Here is a 24,758-nt window from a genome sequence, read left to right as displayed (position 1 = left end):
TTTTAAATAATAAAAAACAAAGGCCGGCCCCGGGGGATGGGGTCCCCGGGGCCATAAGTTGCCTGAGGAGGGGGGCAACGCAGCCCCTCTCCTAAAGAATTTTTTTTAAAAAGGCCATGACCCGGGGGCTGGGGTCCCCGGGGCCGATTAAGGCCTTGGGAGGGCCAAATTAATTTTTTTGAACAAAAAGAATTAGGGTGCAGGCCCTGGGGGATGGGGTCCCCAGGACCAATAAATTAGAAAAAGAAGGGGGGCCACACAGTCCTCCTTCTTAAAAAAATAAAATAAATAAAAGAACGGCATCACGCCGGAGGCCACGCCCCAGCCTTGCAGCACTCTGCAAACGCGCCCCCTGGCCAGTTGTAAGTTGGGGAATTAATTGCCCTTCAATACTGAGGGTCCCTGAAGGCCAACTAGCCCAACAGGTATCTCCAGTATGCGCCAGGGAGCTGCGTTGCAGACAGGTGTTCTGAAGCCACGCCCCGTTTTATACCTCTATGCAACGCAGCTCTGTGGCGCTTACTGGAGGTACCTAGTGGGCTAGTTTGACCCTAGGAACCCTTAGGATTCAAGGGGACTTAATCTCTCAATTTAGAACGGCCACAGGGCGCGTTTACACAGTGGTGAAGGGAGGGGACGGGGCCTGAGGTGACGTGTGCAAACACGCCCTGTGGCACGTTTTAAGTTGCGGAAATAATTCCCTTTCAATCCTGAGGGACCCTGGGGGCCAACTAGCTCACCAGGTGCTTCCAGTAAGCGCCACTGCTCTGCGTTGCAGAGAGGTGGTGCAGGCCGTGCCACTTTTTACACCTCTCTGCAACGCAGCTCCGTGGCGCTTACTGGAGGTACCTAGTGGGCTAGTTGGACCCTAGGGACCCTCAGGATTCAAATGAACTTAATCTCCCAATTAAAAACGGCCACAGGGCGTGTTTACACAGTGGTGAAGGGAGGGGACAGGGCCTGAGTTAACGTGTGCAAACACGCCCTGTGGCACGTTTTAAGTTGTGGGAAATAATTCCCCTTCAATCCTGAGGGACCCTGGGGGCCAACAAGCCCACCAGGTGCTTCCAGTAAGCGCCACTGCGCTGCGTTGCAGAGAGGTGGTCTAGGCCTGAATGAGTGGATGTGTATGTGGATCTTAGAATTACTGAATAGGTTGTTGTAACTGGTATTGGTATGCCCATTGTTTTGAAAATTTTAGTTTCTACTTTTGAATGTGTGTACAAAAGGTTATATTAGGGGGAGAGGAGGTCTGCCACACTATCACAAGGATGATGTCATCAGTGATGTCATCAGTGATGTAATTTGAGATGTCATCAGTGATGTCATGAGTGATGTCACTGACCATGTCATGAGTGATGTAATATGTGACGTCATCAGCAGTGCATTGCGGGCGCGCGAGTTATAGTTAGCTGAACTAACTATAACGGGGGAATTTCAATGGTTTTGTAGGAGTGAAAAGTCCAGCTAAGTATAACGCCCCCGAAACCTATGGTTTTTCAGTGAATTTCTAAGGTTTTTTAAATGCTAATTCCTAACTATAACGTGCCTGAAACCTATGGTTTTTTCAGTGAATATATATATATATATATATATATATTACCTACTGGCGGTCGCCAGTAGGTAGTTATAGTTAGGACCCCTTTTCCATAGGAAAACCTCAACATTCTATTTTGAATAACTTTGGCGCCGGTCGATGAATCCTCGCGAATTTCTCAAAATAGGTGGGGCGCTACGCTCCGCTCCTACCCTGAAAGTCTCGGGGGGATTCGTCAAGCGGGGGCTGAGATAAAAGGGGGGTCCCAAAACGCGTTTTTCCCATGCATTTTTCCATAGGACCTTTAGAACGAGCTACAGCCCGAACGGCTGAACAGAATTACTAGAAATTTGGCAGAGAGGTAGTCCCTAGGTCAAGGAAGTGCCTTTTGTAGGTTTGGTGTAAATCTGTTCAGTAGATTCTGAGAAAATAGCCTTTAAATCAATATATATATCTGAGCCCGCTTACGGTACGCTTACCGTACGCTTACCGTAAGCGTACGGTGGCGTGCGCGAGCGCGATTCTGATTGGCTCTTAGATCTTAGTAAACATTCGAATCGGCCGAAACCAGGAAGCAGCGGCCGCCATTTTGTCTCTCGCACTGAGTGTTGTTTATCAAACAAGATGGCCAAAAACATGTTACGGGGCTGTTTTGACAACTCCCTCCCACATAGTCATGTTGAGGGAGTCCCCAAACATCCCCCAAGAGCAAAAACGGTTTTATTTTTTTTTCGGCAATTTCGCCGAGTACGCTTACCGTACGCTTACCGTAAGCGTACGGTAAAAAAAAAAAACACTATCCACACTTACCCCACCCCCTGCGCTTTTGGTGGCCGTAGGCCACCAAATGTACAGGGCTTATTAATAGGTAAAAAAAACTAAATTTTGGCAACATGAAATTATAAAATCGAAATAAAAAAAACACTATCCACATTGACCCCACCCCCTGTGCTTTTGGTGGCCGAAGGCCACCAAATGTACAGGGCTTATTAAAGTTGATAAAAACCGTGCACGGAACGAACTGCGTTAAGTGGGCGCGCACGCCTCGAATGGCGTAAAGTAACTTAGCATTTAAAAAAACGTACAAATTCACTGAAAAAACCATAGGTTTCACACACGTTATAGTTAGGAATTAGCATTTAAAAAACCTTGCAAATTCACTGAAAAAACCATAGGTTTCACACATGTTATAGTTAGCGGAAATTTTACTGATAAAAAACCAGTGAAATTGCCCCGTTATAGTTAGTGCTGGCAACTATAACTCACGCGACCGCAATCTTCTGCTGATGACATATGTGTCTTTATGAAAAAAAAATATTTGTAATATATGTATAGCTAAAAATGTATGGAAGAAGAAATGGGCAAATAAGTGTCTAAATACAGTATTAGCATCAGCAGAGGATTGCGGTCGCGTGAGTTATAGTTGCCAGCACTAACTATAACGGGGCAATTTCACTGGTTTTTTATCAGTAAAATTTCCGCTAACTATAACATGTGTGAAACCTATGGTTTTTTCAGTGAATATATATATATATATATATATTGAACCTATACTTTGTTTAAAATAAATCGAGCATGAAAACCTGAACCAGCATTTGAGTGTCCGTGTCTTTTGGGAGTACCGGCTGGTGCTTCGGAAGGAGGATTCGATATATATATTACCTACTGGCGGTCGCCAGTAGGTAGTTATAGTTAGGACCACGTTTCCATAGGAAAACCTCAACATTCTATTTTGAATAACTTTGGCGCCGGTCGACGAATCCTCGCGAATTTCTCAAAATAGGTGGGGCGCTACGCTCCGCTCCTACCCTGAAAGTCTCGGGGGGATCCGTCAAGCGGGGGCTGAGATAAAAGGGGGGTCCCAAAACGCGTTTTTCCCATGCATTTTTCCATAGGACCTTTAGAACGAGCTACAGCCCGAACGGCTGAACAGAATTACTCAAAATTTGGCAGAGAGGTAGTCCCTAGGTCAAGGAAGTGCCTTTTGTAGGTTTGGTGTAAATCTGTTCAGTAGATTCTGAGAAAATAGCCTTTAAATCAATATATATATCTGAGCCCGCTTACGGTACGCTTACCGTACGCTTACGGTAAGCGTACGGTGGCGTGCGCGAGCGCGATTCTGATTGGCTCTTAGATCTTAGTAAACATTCGAATCGGCCGAAACCAGGAAGCGGCGGCCGCCATTTTGTGTATTTCACTCTGAAAAAAAAGAGTGAAAACAAGGAAAGGGGGCAATGAGGAGAGTTACAGACCCCCTTACATTTGTGAGGGGGTCAAAGAAGGACTGTAAAGTACAAAGAAAACATTTATTGATTTTAAAAAAAATCACGGGGTACGCGTACGGTAAGCTTACGGTAAGCGTACGGTAGAAAAAAAAAAAAAAAAAAATGAAAATCAGATTTAAGTGTTTAGATATTAGGGGGCTCTAAAAAGAGCCGTTGTGTTTATGAAATGATTTTTTAGTGGTACCTACAAGTAAGTACCGATGCAGAGTCTAAGGTTCAAGAGGAAGACTCTGTTCCCTTCATCATTGAAGTGCACACCATCTCCTCTATAAATGTCTTGCATGTCATAACGCAAGTTGTTGTGGTAAATGGCACCCATACCATAGTCACGGAGGAAAGCAGAAACAGATTTGTTGACGTGCTTTCTTGCTTTGTCATCGCACCGCGTGCCCACCGTGCGTGCACGGCACTAACTGCGTAAAGAGGGCACGCAGTGCGCGAAGCGCACCGCGTGCTCACTGTGCGCGCACGGTGCGCGAAGCGCACCGTGCGCGCACGGAACGAACTGCGTTAAGTGGGCGCGCACGCCACGAATGGCGTAAAGTAACTTAGCATTTAAAAAAACGTACAAATTCACTGAAATAACCATAGGTTTCACACACGTTATAGTTAGGAATTAGCATTTAAAAAACCTTGCAAATTCACTGAAAAAACCATAGGTTTCACACATGTTATAGTTAGCGGAAATTTTACTGATAAAAAACCAATGAAATTCCCCCGTTATAGTTAGTGCAGGCAACTATAACTCACGCGACCGCAATCTTCTGCTGATGACATATGTGTCTTTATGAAAAAAAAATATTTGTAATATATGTATAGCTAAAAATGTATGGAAGAAGACATGGGCAAATAAGTGTCTAAATACAGTATTAGCATCAGCAGAGGATTGCGGTCGCGTGAGTTATAGTTGCCTGCACTAACTATAACGGGGGAATTTCATTGGTTTTTTATCAGTAAAATTTCCGCTAACTATAACATGTGTGAAACCTATGGTTTTTTCAGTGAATATATATATATATAGAGAGAGAGAGAGCGAGAGAGATATATATATGTTCCAAAAAAGCCCTGAGCTTTAAAGCAGCACTCCACAAGGGTAAAGTTGACACAACCTCTTTATTCATGAAGGTGGCGTGAAGTGACCCAATGAATCCTTTTCCCTGACGCGTTTCAGTGCTACAAGCACCTTAATCATAGGGCGGCAGCTGGCAAAACATGAAATGGATTTCCTCATCTTTTACCCGTTTTGGCACTCACTTTCAGGTAGGCGATATGCCGGGAGTAGAAGTCCCAATCCTTCTATTCCAGTATAGTATATATATATATATATAATTATACATATATATATATATATATATATTAAAACCGATCATTCCTGAACCTTCTGGTATGGCGAAAAGGAACGAGGCAAACTCATCTTTGTGGCAATAGAAGAATATTTTATTTTCTCTCAACTGCCTGCCATGACGCATTTCGGGCGGAACGCCGGCCTTGATCATACATATTTATAGAATGCACAGCGTGCTGGGAAGCCCATTCAGATGTGTTGGAGGGGAGCTAGAGAGAATATGCAGAATTGTGTTTGTTGTTAGAGGGAAGAAAAATGCCAGGTCTGGCAACCTGGAGGGGGCAGTCGAAGGTCGATATTTTTAACTGTAAATAATTCACCTCACACCACACTTATGCACAACACCTGCTCCGCTGTAATCAGGTGTCGTAGCACAACTGGGAGGCACTCGGCCATCCGGTTGGGAGCCCAATGATGAAGCATGACACCAACCAGGTTGGTGTGTGAGGGGTCTTTTAATAACACCAAATGGGTCCATGTTCTTACTACTCACAGTGAGTTAATTACATACACATAGTGGGTCCGTCCACATTGTTTAAGTCTTGTACTCATTTGGGGAAGGGACGTACCCCAGTATTTATTCCCTAGCTCTCCCTTTGATTTTCCACTAGGTTGTTATGTGGCCTACTGGCTAGGCTGAGATGTAGCCTAGTGCTTACGTTGAGTTGTGGTTTAGTAGTTAAGCTGAGACATGACCTAGTGGTTAATTGAAGTTGTAGTCTAGTGGTTGAGATGTTTTGTATTGGTTGCATTGGAATGTGACCTGGGGGTCATTTAGACCCTAGCGGATGGCCTGCCAGTAGCCACCCCACAGGGAATCATCCATCCTACTTAGAGATTCTCCACTTGCCTGGTGGCATCTTCATGCTATTAAGGGAGCTGCAGCGGTTATCCAAGTGGGCCTCATGTTTAAGGCGCCCAATTGGAAAACAATTTTCTTTAGAGAAAATAAACTCTCAAACCAGAAGTTTGTTTACTATAAACAAAATACAAATGGCCCTGACAAGCAGGGAGTTTTCTCCCTCCGCATGGTCCTATTCTGCATTTCCGTTGCCATTGTCGGGCCATGCATTGCAGGGAAAATGAATGGCAGCTGCCCCTTTGCCAAGCGCGCCTCCAGGTCAGAGGTTTACAACGGTGCAATCCTAGCACTTCCCCTCACTATAAATTTAGAAGTTGAACAGCAAGGCTGGGTCTGTGGAAGCACTGCCGATTTACAGAGCCAATCTCTAAATTGCCCTTGGTGTTTGAGGTGAGATGTGAGCTATTGGCCTGGCTGGTTACACAGAGTTTTTAATCAGTAGTAAGGTGAAATGTGGGGCAAAATGTGCACCCGTAAACTGGGTGTCCCTGAAGGCGATGCACACTAAGCGCCCCGCTGCCCCTTGCGTAGTACGGAACTGGACCTGCAGGACCACAAACATCATTGAAAGCCAACAACAAAAGCACACTTGTGTCTCAATCAAAACCTTGGTGCGAGTTTCAATTACTTTCCAGACTAGCAGCTCATACATCAGCCAGGACAAGAACCATGGCGGTAGTAAGGCAATGCAAGACCTTTTTTTTGGCTCAAGACATGGGCTTTGATTCTGGATAGGGCGCATTATCACCTGCTACAAAAGAATCTTTGTCCTACTGAACACATGCTCAAATTCACTTACAATTCTGCCTTATTTCGCAATATCTGATATTGAACTTATTTTTTTTAGCCTACTGCCTAAAAGCTAAGCAAGCACAGACTGACACCTTAAATCATACTACATGAATGGCAATAAGCCCCCCAGAGTCTGGATGGCATCAGTAATTGGCCACCTCATTGCCGAATTGGAGGCACAAGGCATTTGGGCGACTAACCTCCCAGCTGCCTAGATATCCAAGCTACTGTTAAAACAAGCAAAATAAATATCCACGTGTCCGGTCGCTGAAGGGAAGGTTGCATGGTAGCTGGGCAGCCATGCTCTATGAACCAGGGGTTCTTCCAAACTATCTTTCCCAAACGCGTGGTAAGGAAATGAAAAAGCACCTGATAATAATAAGGTTTAGATTGATCCCCTTAAAAGCGTATTGGTACAGCCGGAAGGAACACCATGAGAACAGGCAATGCAGACTTTGTGCTAGGGCAGTTGAATCCTTGACTCACATTCTCTGCATTTGTGAACCATTAATTCTGTATAGAAGATTATGGCCGCGTCCAATATTTTGACAGTGGCGGGTGGCATCTATGGGGCGGGGGTCGGGCTCGCGCGTGTAACATAATATAATAAAATAAAATAATACTTACTGAACTTGGTGACATCCTCGCTCTGGACCTCTTGATTCGCCAGCACAGGAACCGGATGGTAGAATTCCAATGGGCAATCCTCATGCTGCTCTCACCAGTATGAGAGCAGCACTAGGATTAGTGGGAGCGGTCTCACTTGGCTCTCCATAGTGTTCTAGAGGTTTTGGCTTGTTCTTACCCAGCTGTTTTAAGACAGCTAGGTTAGAGATGTTTAAAGTGCGCATGTGTGGCTGGCTGTTGCAAAACGTCTAGCAAAAAAGACATGCATACTTTAAAAAGTGCAATACCAGCCCCCCCTCCTCCCTGCTGTTGTCACTTAGCAGCAGCCCTGCCGCCGTCCCTATTCTCAACTCGGGACGGGGGGGAGGGTTAATTACCATTTCATTTTTTATCTCTTAGGCTTTGGGGGGATTTTTAAGTGGGGCGATGCTTCTCCGCTCAAACAGAGGAGACATCTCCGTTTTTCCAGCATTAAATATTCTGACATGACACAATGCTATATAATCCTGTTTGGAAGGTGAATCCACACAGATATCTGCTCGCTTTCAGAAATGTTTTTAAAGTTATGATTTCACTTCTGCAAAGGACTGGCATGAGACAGTTGAAACATCCACAACCTGCCAGATGATATGGCTGCAACAGGCAGGCCTTTGGTAAGCTTCAACAAGCATTTACAATGCAATGGTCTCGGCATTGTTAAAGTTAGAGCTATTGGCATTGCTCATGACATTATTTTTGTTTATGTTTTTGTTTTTAAAACATTTAAAGAAACGGTATTGTTATTTACAATGTCAATAGCTTAATCTCACCAAAACCCCACTGTGACATTGCCAGCCGTAGAGAGAGGCCGTGCTTCACATAAAATACACACTGTGACTGCCAGCCTAAGGGAGAGGCCCCACTTCACACCATAATCACACTGTGATGCTGCCAGCCTAAGGGAGAGGCCCCACTTCACACCAAAAACACACTGTGACGCTTCCAGCCCCAGAGAGAGGCCGTGCTTTACACCAAATACCCACCACGGCAGTGCCAGCTGCAGGGAGAGGCCGTGCTTCACAGCAGATACACACCGTGGCACTGCCAGCTGCAGGGAGAGGCCGTGCTTCACACCAAAATCCCATTGTGACATTGCCAGCCGTAGAGAGAGGCCGTGCATCACACCAAATACACACCGTGGCAATGCCAGCTGCAGGGAGAGGCCGTGCTTCACAGCAAATACACACCGTGGCACTGCCAGCTACAGGGAGAGGCCGTGCTTCACACCAAATACACACCATGGCACTGCCAGCTGCAGGGAGAGGCCGTGCTTCACAGCAAAAACACACTGACGCTTCCAGCTGCAGAGAGAGGCCGTGCTTTACACCAAATACACACCACGGCACTGCCAGCTGCAGGGAGAGGCCGTGCTTCACAGCAGATACACACCGTGGCACTGCCAGCTGCAGGGAGAGGCCGTGCTTCACACCAAAATCCCATTGTGACATTGCCAGCCGTAGAGAGAGGCCGTGCATCACACCAAATACACACCATGGCAATGCCAGCTGCAGGGAGAGGCCGTGCTTCACAGCAAATACACACCGTGGCACTGCCAGCTACAGGGAGAGGCCGTGCTTCACACCAAATACACACCATGGCACTGCCAGCTGCAGGCAGAGGCCGTGCTTCACAGCAAATACACACGGTGACACTGCCAGCTGCAGGCGGAGGCCGTGCTTCACAGCAAATGCACACGGTGACACTGCCAGCCGCAGAGAGACGCCGTGCTTCACACCAAACACACCATGGCACTGCCAGCTGCAGGGAGAGGCCGTGCTTCACACCAAACACAAACCGTGACACAGCCAGCTGCAGGGAGAGGCCGTGCTTCACACCAAACACACACCATGGCACTGCCAGCCGCAGAGAGAGGCCGTGCTTAACATCAAATACACACCACAGCACTGCCATCTGCAGGGAGAGGCCGTGCTTCAGAGCAAAAACAACCTGAGACATTGCTAGCTGCAGGGGAGATTACGTGCTCCACAGCAAAACCACGCCGTGAAGCTGCCAGCTGCAGGGAAACGCCCTGCTTCACATCAAAAACACACCGACACTGTCAACTGCAGGGGGAGTACAGTGCCTTCACACCAAAAAATACACCGTGACACTGCCAGCCGCAGTGAGAGGGCTGTGGGTGAGCCGGGCTCCTACTCCAAATACACAGCATAATACTGCCAACAAACAGCTGGGCCAGGCGTCCACAAACTACTCACAGTGAAACGGCCACCTCCAAGGAGTACCAAGCGTCACATTACTTAATCCCAGTGCCACTGCCAGCTGCAAAACAGGGCAGGGAGTGAGCTGCTTCCCACCAAATACACACTGACTGTGGCACGGCCAACTGCAAGGAGAGCTTGTGCTTCCCACCAAATACGCAGCGACACACTGCCAGCTGCGAGCAGAGCTTCACACCAAATACAAAACCGCACGTCTGCCATTCCAAACGAAAAGCTAAACACCACGTTTATTTAAAAATACAACAAGTAAACCACTGGAGCAGAGTAATTCCAAACATCAACACCACTCTAACTGCTCCGAGGCACTTAGAAACACACGCAAGAATCTCGGTGGAGTGGGAAGACGTGTAAACAAACCAACACAACAGTACTATTGAGCCCGGCTGCTATTTCAGTCAACATCACAAAGTCTTCTTGTTTACAAGTAAAGATGTATTTTGCTAAATTGGAACTCGGCTGCCTTAAATTATCTAACCTTATGAAATTATTACTCGGACCAAGCATTCAACTGCTTCCAGATTCTATTGCTCCGTTTCATTACTAGTAATTTTCTAATATTTGCTACAAGCACAATGTGGCGAGCACTACAAAAACTATTAATAGTAAACAAAACTATTTAAGGTAATCAGCGAATGTTAATGGAAACGCAATAGACCTGTTCCAGAACTACAGTGAACATCGGCTTTGCCCCCCTAAAACAACAGAAATATGGCTTACGTTTAAAAGTTACTACATTTATTGCACGCGCGAGATATATATATATCGGAAAAAGTTGCGTTTATTAATTAACACGTCAGGCTAGACTTTCCCGTGAAAAGGCGTCTGTAAAGTGACCACATAATACTGATAATACTGTAAGTTAAAAAGCACCTGAATTTACCAATAATTAGAGATAACTACAGCTGCCGCTCTAAAGAGTAGAGAGAGTTTTAGGACAAAACAATGGGCCCTGTTTCTTGCAATGCACTGTGATTTCTAAGACTCAGGCACCAAGACTATTCGTGCACCAATGCGAGTGGCACAGCGTGGCTAGAACAGAGCGCTGCATGGAATGGTACTGGAGAGGGTGCAGCGGGACAGGTGGGCATGGGGAGCAGACCGATAGGTCGGGATGGGATACAACATGAGAGTAGTATTGCGATGGGTAGCATAGCAAGGGATAGAGCACACCATGCCAGTAGCAGTGGATGCAGCATGGAATACACATGTGTAGCTAGTCAGGGGAGCCACGTGGAGCAGTGCCCAGTGTCGTTTAGAACTGTGAAGTTCAGGGCGTGCTGTACGGCTGTCGGGTACTTTGCGGGATACCTAGGGTGCTGCACGGCAGGAGGTGACGATTACGTGCCGCACGGCAGGGGATGCAGCGAGGCAGTGTGCAGGAGTCATGTGCAGTTATTGAGGAGGTTGGTTGTTCGGTACTTACATGCTAACAGCCCAGGAGGGCAGCGGGGCGTGTAGTTCGGTAAGACCCAGGCGGCTACAGTCCAGCAGGTCCCCGGAGCAGGTGCAGTTCGATGGGAAGGACGCGGAGACGGCCGGTCCGAGCAGAACGAGGACCAGAGGGAGCAGCATCCTGGAGCGGCGAGGGCTGCAGGATCCGGCGAAGGGCCTCGTGCTGCGGGGTCACAGCGGCGAGCATCGGGGGTACACAGATCCGTGGCAATGCCTAACGTGGTGCGACCAGGAGCAGCAGAGAGCACGCCTGCACCCCGATCTCAGACCTCCGGGGCACGGATCCTGCCAGCGGCAGACGCGTGATGAGGGCAGCAGCGCTCTGTCTGTCACAGCTCTCGGTAGAGCCGACAACGTGCTAATGGCCAGCCGTGCTGCATGGCAGCTCCCGGTGAGCAGTAGGTTAAGCCGCTGTCCAAGCACACCCCTGTTGCACGGTCCGTAGCTTCAGCCGGATTCCCGCTGCCTCTCGGATTCTGCCATGAGCACTTCCAGGGACAATCGCCAGGGACAATCGCCGACAAGGCGCGCGAGCCTCTCCCAAGTGTCCGGCGCGAGCCTCTGCTGCACTCCAGGGGCCTGGCATGAGCCTGCCTTGCACCCAAGGAGTTAGCGCGAGCCTCGCCCCCTCCCGTCAATCCGGCTCACGAGCCTCTTCCTTCCCAAGACAAGGCTCGCTTCGCACCACAGCCTACTACGAGCCCTGCCAGGCTTACGAACCAGGATTCTACCATCACATCGACGATGTCAAGTGGCTCTCTATTGGCTGCTGAAAGATGAATTGTGACTGGCTGCTCCGCGCTCACTTTTCATTGGTTTAAATATATTTTTTACAGACAGTCGCTGGAGGTCTGCTTCTGAAGGCAGGGCTTATTACAAATCTGTGAAGGACAGAAGTGCCTCAGGTGCAGCCGCCCCAGACTCCCTTCTGGCTTCTGCTGAAATCTGAAAAGGCATAAGCACACCCAGCTCCTTGAAACGTTTGGCGCCCAATAATTAAAACACATAAACGGCTTCAACATTTGTGTTTTTCAGCGGAGTATGCACTCGGCGTTTCAAAACATGGACACGAACAACGTTTACTTGTTGCATTACTATTTTGAGGTCATGATTTTCGCAGTCGTATGCAAATATAACACTATTGCCTGAAACAGTAGCCTCCCAAACAAGCACACCACTGCCTTTCTCCGAAGCCAATCAGAAATGCCTCGGAGAAAGGCAGCGGCGGTTTCGGATTCGGGGGCGTGTTCTCCTCTTGCCATTGGCTGGAGGAGATAATTAGATTTGTTGAAAAAAACACGCCCCCGAATCCGAAAAGGACGGGGCCTGATCGGAGTGACGGACCTCTTCTCCAATGGCTGGCCAGCATTCAAGAGGCCAGCCAATGGAGAACAGGGGAGAAGAGGGGCGGGTTCAAGCCCCTCTTCTCCAAGTCATTAAGTCTCGGATCGAGACTGCGCAAGCGCAGCCTTCGAGCCGAGACCTAAAAAGGGTTGTCATTTGGTTTTAAGGACTTAATGCACAGGCACTTTACCGGCCTCTCACAGAAGGGGTTTCTAAAATATAGGTATTAGAAGCTATGCAGTGCACTTTAAATAACTACACGGTAAGTCGATTGTCTTGGGTCTAAATTTAAAATACGGCTATTTTTCACATTATGAACTCATAGGTTGATTACTTTTCATATGATGCCTGGAGAATTGTCATACTTTTGTAATCATTTTATTTAATCGCATAATAAAAATCATTCTGATTCTGACAGTCCGCGTAGCTCTCGCGCACTCTTACCGCGCTCAGACTTAGACCAGACTCTGCAGGAGCGCTGACGAATTTCAAAGGCAGCAGCCTTTACAATAATCTCTTCATTCACCTGCGAACCCGTCCACCCCTGAGTGCATGCCAGAGAAGTCACACAAAGGAGCCCGATTTTAAAGAGTCATAATTAATGCGGCCTCCTCCCTTGTAATCATGGAGACGTGGCCAGGGAGCGCTGTTGTCGTAGAAACGGAGCTTTAATGCGCTAAAAGTTATTACTGAGAGCCTTTCACGTAACATGTCATTTAAATGCACTTAGCTACTCCCTGTAGACCTTTTCAAAGAGTTGCTTGTTAGCTACTGAACGCAGGGACTCTAATATTCAAAGGGCACACGGGAAGAGGTAAAAAATATTAGAATATCAAAAGGAGAATTGATGACTGTCCTTGTGGCTGGGTTTCATGCAAATCTGAAAATAACAAAAGACTAATCGTTTTAAAGGCACTTGCGCAGCATTTCGAGCACAAATTGTCTGAGAAGCTCGCTGTGATTAACGCAGCTCAAAGTGTTCTGCAGAAATGTGAGACAAACGTTGCAAGACAATTTGGTTTAAATGTCCCCTGGAGGGTGCAAGGTACTGCACCTCAACTTGGTACAAGAGGCCCCTTGAGGTAGGAGACCCACAGTGATAGCCTGATTACTTACTAGCAATCCATTACACAATTATTCATCATGTGGCACTTTTTGATGACGTCACTAGTGCATGCTAAGGGGCAGATTTACAAGCCCCCTGCGCCACCAGTACGTCACTTTTTGTGACGTACTGGTGGCGTATTTAACCACTCCATATTTACAAGGACAGGAAAAGTCACCCTGGGGCTTCTTTTTACTTAACCATGGCTGAACCATACAGATCAATTGATGTCAGTGCTGTCAGAACTTAATGAGCAGCCAGTGCAGTTTACCTGACACAGGAGTAAAGTGCACCATTTTGGGGTAGTGCAACTATTGTTACCTTGCCCATACAGTTGCTAGCTCTTAAACAAATAGACTTTCCCACTCTTTCTAGCAAGCAGGAGGATCTCGATTGCAGAGCTCCACACAGTGGCTGCCTACAGACACTGCAAGTCAGAAGGAGCAGTGCTTACCGTGTAAAAGAATATGTGAGGGTGACCAAAGTTTTTTTTAGGAACCTGCTGCTGGTGCTGCTGAATGTCGGGGTTGCCAAGGCTGTCTAGCCTACATGTCAACTCATGGCTCTTTCATCTGCTACCATTCACTCTTCAACAATTTATCACACTTTGCAGGCTCTTTTTCATGCCTGTTTTCTGCCTTTGCCTTTCTTCCTTTCTCTTTCCTGTTCTGGATCAAAGTCTGATGATGAAATATAAGTGGCAGTTCCCTAAAAAGAGTGCCGATGGGCGCCCCACCCACAACCACCGACTCAAATACAGCTTTGCCTATTCCAGTTCATTCTCCATATTTCCAGCACCCTTGTCAGCAGCACAAGCTGTTGTAGACTCACTGCAGTGAAGCTTCCATATGTAGGCGTCAGGTCGCAACACAAAGGACTGTGGAGCCTCTGGCTCACCTAAATGATTTTTCCAGTAGCCAAAAGAAAGTTAACTTAAGCAAGAAATCAACCTGACATCACGAAGAGGGGAGCTTTAGAGGATGTCAGAGGTCCCTCCCGCCTCTAAGTAGGCCCCTTCTTATGCCTTCAACCTCAGTCTTGGATCGTTCAATGTTGAAGTAGATTCTGACTCATCTTCAGTGGGTTTGATATTTTTATTGAGAGGCTCAGAGGATCTGGAGTTCCATGACGGCACAACGCTCCAGACTCACATCGCCACAAATGTCTCACGCCGGGTTGAAAATCCTCAAAAGGGGAGGGCTTCTGCAGAAAATATTGAGGATTTCAACCCATATTTTCTTCTTTTTCCACAAATCTGCCATAATCTCTTTTTTCCCCTTCTAAATTTGTGAAGATTAAGAACAAGAAATACTGAGTAGAGTAGAAAGGAAGGCAGTATCTAGATAGGGCAGAAAAACTATTTAGTCCTAAGGATCTAAGACATCTCAGTGTAAAGCACTGGACTCTAAGGCCATTAAGAAGGAACATATGGACCAGAACGTTATTAGGAAAATATATGTTTGATCCAGAAAGTTTATAAAGGCTGAGAAGCCACAGCCAGAATTTGCATCTAAGGGTGTAACATTCTTTGGGTTGCTTTACAGTAGTAGAAACGGGAAGGGTCCCAGGAAGTGTTTAAGTAGGGTTTAAAGACACCACATAAAGGATAATAAAGGGCTTCAATAATTCATATTGTTGCCCTCGATGAAGAAGCCTAGGTCTCTATGTTGCCTCTCACCCATGAGCAAGCCAGGCAGTTATTACAGGGGATCCTCAGTTTTCAGATAACGCCTATATGGGTTTTGTCCTTGAGCGACGGTGTGCGGTTCTCCTGTATGGACATCTCAAGGCAGGAGAGATGGCTTAAAATGAGTGAGGTTTCGCCGTGGAGAGTAAGATTTTGGCTCGTTTTTCTCAGTGAACTCTGCCGGGTGCTGAAGAGGTTGGATGAACTGGAGCGGGTGAAAACCACGTTTGGTCGATTCTGAGTGCATGTGTTTTACAGGGGTGTATACTGGCTATGATTGCTTCAATGTCCAGACCTATTATAGAGCTTTAGTCTTCTTAGTCAGTCGCGAGATTCTTTCCAACATGCTACTGATAACTATTGTTGAAGAGAGGTACATTTCTAGGTAAATAACCCTAAATCTATTAACTTTGCTGTTAAAGAGTCCCTGGCGATACATATTACTCAATACTTTGAAGAAAATGCGGGCTCTGCCTCGTCCAGAGCAACAGAGTGGGACGTGCCTAAAGTGGTAATGCAGGAGCATTGCATTGCTACAACTTCGAGGGTTTGTCAGACACTCCGTAGAGAACCGCTATAAATGGAGCGGACATTGAGGTAACTTGCGTCTGAGACGCCATAACATGTTGAATTGGTAGACCAGTTACAAAAACTAAGTAAAGAATATAGAGACATGGAAGACCTGGGGAGGCTTGTCTATGGATAACATTTCACCCATTTATATGGCGAGGGTGAACGTGCAAGTACAGTTTTTTTGTGGCTAGTAAGTGGCGACCAGATACGCCCATTGATAGGGATGATTAAAAATGATGATGGCAGACTTCTCAATACGAAAATGGACATTAACATAGCTTTTGTGGATTACTATTGCTCCCTATATGCAAAGGATGACTGTCCCAACATCGATAGTTTCCAGGAATTCTTACATGGAATCAAACTTCCCTGTCTAAGCGCAGCCCAACGAGTGGAATCTATATGGACCACTCCAAATGGAGAAGAACTGCATGGCCTTTACTCAAATAGCCTGAAATAAGACCCCGGGCACAGATGGCCTCCCCAAAGAATATTAATATTGGTGCCTCACTTTCCCTGAAGTTATTGGAAATCTACAATGAGGTGAAGGAGGTGAGGGAGAAAGGACCGCTACCGAGCACACTCCGGACGGTGTTGATAGTGGTGCTCCTCTAACCTGGTCACAACCCGTTGGATGTTAGCTCCTACAGGCCACTGTCACTCTTGAACCTCGATTACAAAATATTGGGGAAGGCGGGTGCCATTAGATTGCCCCCCATAATTAACACACTAGTACATAGAGAGCAAAAAGGGGTTCATACCAGAATGCAACACCTTTCTTAATGTCTGCCGGCTACAAACTCTGATGAGAGCTGGTGTACGTGACAAGGGCAAACAAGTGGCAGTATCGCTTGATATAAAAAAAAATGTGATACCTTGAGCTGGAATTATCTACTGGTGATACTGGAGATGATGGGCATAGGTGTGGAATATCTTAGTTGGATACGCACGCTATATAAGTGTGAGTGGCAAGAGTTAAGATAGTGGTTCTGATCTTTCTGACATACAAAGGGGTACCAGACAGGTATGCCCACTATCTCTGTTGATGTTGTTCTAGGCATGGAGCCCCTGGCCTGTAGGATGCGTTTTCGAGCACCTCCATGGGGAGTGGTGGATGGCAAAGAATACCACATACTCTCCCTATACAAGGATGATACCCTCATTCACTTGCATTAAGCTAGCACTGCAATCCCAGTCCTGATGGAGACTGGATGAAGTCAGGACCATGCCAAGCCCTTAGGGTGAGCTGAACTAAATCCTTCCTGTTCTCCCTGCATCCGGTCTTGAAACATAAGAGAAGAGCCCTGCCGCAATCCAGGCTTGCGTGGCGTTATTACATGTTCAAGTACTTGGATATTCAAATCTATCATGGGGATAGTCTCGAAAAGAGGGAGATATATATAAAGCACTGGGCTCAATGCACAGGTCCCTCCCATTTTGGACATTGCTCCCACTGTCCCCTCTGGACTGCATAGCTATCTCCAAGATGCTGATACTGCCACGACTATAGTATTCTTTTTGCGGCATTGCCATTCATACTCTCTGCACACTTTTTCAAAGACCTACATGGGCTCCTACCAGAGATAATATGGGACACGGGCAGGAAACGGGCGATACTCTGTAAAACGCAGCAGCTGCTTCTCGAGGGGGGCCTGGGTGCCCCCAATTATGAGGTATATTATGCTGCGGCTCAGCTGCAGTGGCCACTAAACTGGTTGGGGACAGCTCCCTGTCCTGAACGACCGAGCATCTAACAACGACTCAATAGGATGCATATATACACCTGACTATCAAACCCCGGGGTACACATGTCACATGAGACTGGCCAGATGAGAATAGCACACCGATGTTGGCACAAATACGTACATCTTAAGAGAGTGAATCCCCCGTATTCACCACTTATCACCATTTACCACAGAGTAACATTACAAGAGGTTACTCGGCATCACGATGTTGTGCACCGCAAAGAGGAGGGATGGAACTGGCAGGTGATCTTTCTGACTTATAATGCCATACAATATGTGATTACCATGCAGTGGGGTTGGGCCGAGCTGAACCACCCACATCACCACTGCTACATACAATACTATCACACATAGGCATGCAGAAAGCTGCAACAGCCCTATATTCCGCCCTCCAGTCCCAATACAACACACCAGATACCAGCGCTAGAGAGTGATGGGTGGCAGATCTCCACATGTAATTCACTGATACACAATGGACCCGTGCCATTCAGCATGTGAAGGTTTCACGTAACCCAAAGTTCCGATACACTCAATTTAATTACCTACATCAGGCGTATCTCACACCACCATATATAAAACACATGTTCCCAGGAGGTTTACCGAGTGCCCTAGGTGTAGAATACCTGACATGGGTTTCCTCCACATGGCGTGGGAATGCTAGGTGATACATTCAGCCTGGTGGGATGTCGTGGGTATCACTTCTGCTGTGATCTAAAACATGCTTAGTGGGACACAGGAATCATGTTTGCTGAGCCTCAGACCCTAAGCTAAGGGAGACAAGTAGATCCATAGATTCATCAAGCTAGCTTTTGTAGTGTTCAAACAACAACTATTGATGTCCTGCAAGTCCCACGTGGCCCCCAATGTGAAATGCTGGCACCATACCTTGCTGAAATGGGCAGGGGCCGAACAGGATGTTCTCACCGTGGCACAGGTGTACTGATCTGGGATGTGTTCATTAGGAATTTGGAGGTGAAAAATGACACAAAATTACACAAAGCTCCTCTGAGCACCCCACATATATATGTGTATTACTGATATTATAATATAACGAACTGCAGCTGACTATACGTTTGGCACCTCAATTTCAATGTCCACAATATTTTAGAGTCCTGTGCCCATAGCCTCTGAAACCTGCTGCAGTTAGGTCTCACTGGGAATCCAGAAACATAAAAATGAAAACGTATGGAGGCAGCACCAGGGATGGAGTCACAACAGCCAATATGTTCTACTCAGATACCTTTATTCTTCTTTGGGTAAAAACAACAGGACAACAGCCAACGCGTTTCGTTACTTTTATAGGAACTTCATCAGGGCAAGAGACCTCTGTAACAGACAGGTCCCACTTTCAGAAACAAGAAGAAGGTCAGCCCAGATTCCGGCTGAAGTTATTTTCCTGCTCTATGGACCCAGGCGTTGGCTGTTGTTCTGTTGTTTTTACCCAAAGAAGAAAAAAGATATCTGAGTAGAACATATTGGCTGTTGTGACTCCATCCTTGGTGCTGCCTCCATACTTTTTCATTTTTATTACTGATATTATGCTTGGTTGATAACACCACAGAGTGGGTTGGTGCTGGATCATACCCCCTTGCGGGTTCAGTGCTCAGTGCTCCACCCATGATGTCCATGAGACACATATTGCAGACAGACCCCCCTGCAATGCTGCGTATTGCGAGTGACAAATTGAGGAGTACCCCCCACATACCCCCTCCTGAATAATTCCTTGGTGACTGGCCAGGTCCCCTCAAACTTGAAGGAGGCTAGAGTTACTCCTCTATTAAAGAAACAGGGGGCAGATAGGGCCGAGCTCAAAAATGATAAGCCTATCTCCCAGCTCCCTTTCCTGGCGAAGGTTGTTGAGCAACACGTCTTGAAGACAATCTCGGCGTTCCAGGAAGAACACGAGCTACTCCAATCCAACCAGGCAAGTTTCAGAGCCCACCATAGTACGGAGCTGGTCATGCTATCAGTATTGGATGAATTTAGGATTAAGGCCGACAGCAAAGAATCGAACGCCCTGATCTTATTAGATCTTTCAGCGGCGTTCGATACCGTCAGTCACACAAAATTACTGACCCGGCTGGCGGACCTAGGCATTCGGGGCCAGGCCTACAAATGGTTAGAATCCTTTCTATCAGGACGGTTGTAGAGGATCCAACTGGGTGAGCAGGTAACGAAAAAGGGCAACATATCTTGCGGGGTCCCTCAGGGATCCGCACTGTCACCTCTCCTCTTTAATATATACCTACAGCCTCTGGTGGCCGCGCTAGCCAAAATGGACTGCCGAGTATTCAACTACGCGGATGACACCCAACTCATCCTGAGGATCAATAATTCGGCCCATGCCCAAAAGTCAGCCCAGAACATCCTCAGGTTCACAGTAAACTGGATGACTGCCAACTCCTTAAAAATCAACCCAGACAAAACCTAAGTCCTAGCCATCTCAACAAAAAACAATCCCTGGAGCGGTTGTTTCTGGCCCTAAGAGTTGGGAGCCACTCCCAGCCCAGCACCCATTGTGAAAAGCTTGGGCATTAAGATCGACTCTGAGCTCTCTCTATGACCAACCAAGTAAATTCTGTGGTCGGAACATGTATAGGTCTTCTAAGACAGCTGAGGAAACTGGTTCCTCTTCTCTCAGTCTCGTCATTGACAACTATTGTATCAGCAACCATTGTCTCGAGACTTGACTACGGCAACGCACTTTATGTCGGGCTCCCCCAGAAACTCACTAACAAATTGCAGGTGTTACTGAATGACACAGCCAGGCTGATCTTCAGGCTGCCCAGAAGAACTCACGACACTTCCTTGCTGCGCAAGTTGCACTGGCTGCCTATCAAGAAAAGAGCGAAGTTTAAGAGACTGTAGAGATGGCAGGACGGCATTACCCACAAAGCTCTACACGGACACGCCCCATGGTACATAAAAGAACTCCTTCTCAAATATGTGCCAGGGCGCGCGCTGTGTTCAGCAATAGCCGGCTGGCTGACCTGCCCACGATGTAACACCACATCCAAAGGGGGACGAGTGTTCTGGGTCCTTCTGACACAATTTTGGAATCAGCTGCCCGTTATTCTGCGTAAGGAATCCGGTTTTCTTCCCTTTCGGAAACAGCTAAAAACTATTCTTTTTAGGGAAGCATTAGATACGGCCTAAGACCTTTCATTACCATGGAGACAATCCCGCCTTTGACTGTGTTTTACTTCTTCCAAAGCGCTAAGAGACCTGTCGGTGTACACGCGCTATACAAGAGCAAATTAACTTAACATAACATACCCGGTCACACAATTCCAATCCTTGCAGGCGAAACCTAAACTAGTGAGCTGCATGCATTTTAATATCCAAACGGTAGCCACCCCCCATGACCCACTTGCATTTTACGTGGTATCTAAGAATTGATTTTATTTTAAGAGTTTTATATAGCGCTAGCTGGACCCGAGGGTATCAGAGCGCTTCACAGCATGTACAGTTAAGTGCAAATATACAGTACAGATAGTATGGTAGAACATGAGGGTTTGAGTCGGGTATAGATCGGACAAAGGAGCAAACGAGCAAAGGGCGTGTAGGGTGCCGATCAAACAAGATGAGGATCCAAAAGGTTTCTTTTTTCAAACAGGACGGGTGACCAAGAAGTTTACTAGATCCGAGTCAGTGTTAACAGTCAAAAAATTACGGAAAGATGGAGAGCCGGCTAAGGTGCTTCCTTGGCTCTTATTTGTTCGCTCGAGAGCGGTCGAGGAAGAGGACTTTGAGCAGTTTCTTGAATTTTGGAAATGAGGGGATCGTTCTGATGTGGGGAGGATGGAGTTCCAGATTTTTGGGGCGTTTCTAGCGAATGATTTGGCTGCGGTTTTTTGCCTCCAAGTTTTCAGTGGGATGAGTAGCAGAGTGTTGGAGCTCCTGAGGTTCCTGGACTGGCCGGCCCTTTTGAGTTTGGCAGCCAAGTATTCCGGAATGCCTGTGTGCAGGGATTTGTGCGTAAGGCAGGCTGTTCTAAAGCTGGCTCGCAGTTCAATTGGGAGCCATTTAAGTTCCCTGAGTGCAGGAGAGATGTGATCGAAATTCTTAGTTCCGGTGACCATTCTGGCTGCAGCATTGAATGTGGTTTTCAGGGGGGCGAGGTGCGATTTTGCTGTCCCAGTCAGGGCTGCAATCCCATAGTCAATTCTGGTGAGCACCAGTGCTTGAGTGGCTTGTTGAAGATCCTTGTGGTGGAGGAAGGGTTTTATTTTGCACAGTAGTTTCAGGTTGAGAAAAGCACTTTTGGCGGATCTTGTAATGTGTTTTTTCATGTCCAGTATCGGGTCTAGGGTGATACCTAAAGATTTTACCGACTCCACCAGGGTGAGGGTACCATTGAGGGCGTCATCGGCTTTGAGCCATTCTTCAATTTGGGGATTTTCGTCTTTGTTGGAGATGAGGAGTACTTCCTTTTTCTCTTGATGGAGTTTCAGGTGGTTGATTGTGAGCCAGTGTTGAACCTCTTTGAGCATGTCATTGAGTCTCTGGATGTCGTCAATGGAGGTGGTTTCCAGACAATGCTTCGCATCATCCGCATATAAGTGGAAAGGGATGTTAGATTTCCTGAGTAGTATGGTAAGGGGTTCAATGTGGATGTTGAAAAGCTGAGGGGAGAGCACTGACCCTTGTGGAACACCTCTATAGACGGGTTGGAGGTCGGACTCAAAGTTTTTAATTTGTATTCTTTGTGAGCGGTTGTGGAGAAAGGAAGAGAACCAGTGGAGGACCGTCTCTTGAAGACCAGCCCTTTCTTGTAGGACCTTGATGAGCAGATTGTGATTGACTGTATTGAATGCGGCCGATAAGTCTAGGAGGATGAGAAGGCAGCATTGGTCCGAGTCAAGTGACTTGTGTAGATCGTCTATGACATTGAGGATTGCGGATTCGGTGCTGCAGCCTTATCTGAAGCCCGATTGATGGGCATCTAGGAGATTGATGTTATCCAGGTGTTGGGTCAGCTGAGGGATTTCACATCTTTCCAGGATTTTGGACAGAAGAGGTAAGTTCGATACAGGTCTAAAGTTATTCAAATCCTCAGTGTTAAGCCCTGTTTTTTTTAGTAGTGGCGTGACTTGACCTACTTTGAGGCAGTCTGGTACGATTCCAGAGCTGTTGTAATGGTATTCATTAACATAATATAGTTGTAAGCACCAACTTGTTGATGCATGTAGACTGTGACTTTGTAACTTCACAGTGTATTTTTTTACACCAGGGGCCGTATTATAGATAGTGCACACTTTTCCTATTTGTGCCACTGCGCACCTTTAAGCAGGTGCAGTGGGTGTAAACAGGAAACGTGCACCTTATCATGGAGAATGAGCTGCCCTCGGGGTAGCTATTTGAAAGCTGTTCCATGTTTCTCTGTGCAGGTTGCAACCCGCTTGCACTTTCAAGAAGGGTGAGAGATCCCCTTGCAGGTGGATGCAGTGAGTGACTGCATCTGCCTGCAAGGGGATGTCTGGGGGGTCTATTAGGGTCACTAGGACCCCCTCCAGAGGGCTGCCATCAAGCAGCACACTGACAGTGCACCTCCTGACAGCTTCTTTGCCTCTGTGTCCACATCTATGTTATGGCGCGGGTGCAGAGGCAAAGAGATTCCCTCATTTGCATGGGGCAATACCCTCATGCAATGAGAGAATGCTCTCTTGAATAAGCGCTTGCACTATAGATGCGCCAGGCCTTTCAGTATTACAGAAGGGACCGCACAAACATCAGCGGCCCCTACTGTAATACCAACATGCCCTGGGGTCATGCAAAGTGGGCTCACATGCCCGTTGCGCCCCTGGGGCACGTTCTGTAATACGGCCCTAGGTTGGCTCAGGAAGGTCATGGTATTTGTTCTTTGTTCTGTGTTATAAAATCAATAAGGAAATGGGAAAAAAACTGTGTTGATGAAAGTTCATTGAAGAACAATGTTGGGATCTAACCCGTAGGCAGCAGTTGGTTGATGCTCTGGCTAGCAACTGTCTTGCATTACCCTATAAAAAATGAATTATATTTTATTTCCAAAATATGTTTTATTAGGTGACTGTTAAGCTTTGCAGACCTTGAGCCGTAGAAGAAGCATTCAAGACAGCAACACCTACAACTATGTGGCTGTCATTGACTGTGCGATTGAATGGAGAAGAGTACTAAATTATTTCTGGACTTGTTCAGCCTTCTTCCTGTATCTGGCGTTGCAGGGTGGTCTAACTGAATACTTATCTTGTAGCTGAAGTCCAGTTGTGACTATCAGCCAGCTACATGCTCAGCAGCACCAGTGCAAAAGCTGCTTCACCAGTGTAAGCTGTTTTTTGGCAGAAACAGTGAAGAATCAGCACATAAGCGACTAGAGCCACATGCTGGTTTAAGCTGTTCTAGACAAGGCAGGAATGGTGGACCTGCTAGAGCATGGGAACTGAGACGTATTTTTACAAGAACTGACGCATCGGCATCCATGCATCAGATTTCTTGCGCCTGCCGCTAATGCCCTATCGACTCCATGGATGCACTGTATGTACAGTACTCCATGGAGCAAGGAGCAGCTGTGTAGTAAGCCAACCGTTAAGACATTGGTGAAATCTGTATGGTGCTTCGGTTATCTTCAGGCCACCAAATATTACCTCATGTCCTTGTTGTTTACCACCTCAGGTGGGTCACGTAACCTGAAGAACATGTTTTCTGGCCTCAGATTTGCATCCACTACATTCCAGATGGCCCTGCACATTTTGCATGATGTAAAATCGAATTATACTCATAACTATTTTTCGTTTTAAATAATCCAATAAATGTTTGGGGAGCTTCTGATCTCCGTAGACGCAGAAGGAGTGGGGCTTTCTGGATGATGAGCCCCAACAAACAGAGGAAGCTCCTGCAAGGGCTGTGCTATGGACTCAGACAGAGTGATTTCTCTCTGGGGTCACTTGGTGCCTTTAAAGAAATGACCAAACATTAGACCTTCCATTGGAGGGAATTTGTACTTACCCAGCAGCCACCGCTCAGTTCTCTGCCTTCTGTGACCCATGTCCTGTGAGCAGACAAGAAAGGAAGATGTCTTAATCTGAGCACATACATGTAAAGAGGGGATGGTGGGTCAGAATTTCAGGGCCTGGTGCTGGAATGGAC

At 46.8% G+C, this 24,758-nt stretch overlaps 1 protein-coding gene across 2 annotated transcripts in view; it reads right to left on the bottom strand.

Annotated features, from left to right (window-relative positions):
- LOC146856955 (FXYD domain-containing ion transport regulator 6-like) overlaps positions 1–24,758 on the bottom strand; it is a 287,847-nt gene that overhangs the window by 66,871 nt on the left and 196,218 nt on the right. For both annotated transcript variants that reach the window (XM_085647431.1, XM_085647432.1), the window contains exon 7: positions 24,618–24,660. In XM_085647431.1, coding sequence (XP_085503557.1) covers positions 24,632–24,660 — 29 coding nt within the window. In that variant the 3' untranslated portion in view covers positions 24,618–24,631. The remainder of the gene's footprint in view (positions 1–24,617; positions 24,661–24,758) is intronic.

The sequence above is a fragment of the Triturus cristatus genome, chromosome 3_2, assembly GCF_964204655.1.
Source record: "Triturus cristatus chromosome 3_2, aTriCri1.1, whole genome shotgun sequence".
NCBI classification, from domain to species: domain Eukaryota; kingdom Metazoa; phylum Chordata; class Amphibia; order Caudata; family Salamandridae; genus Triturus; species Triturus cristatus.
Note: the sequence above shows the minus strand (reverse complement) of the source record. Positions and strands in the feature narration are given on the sequence as shown.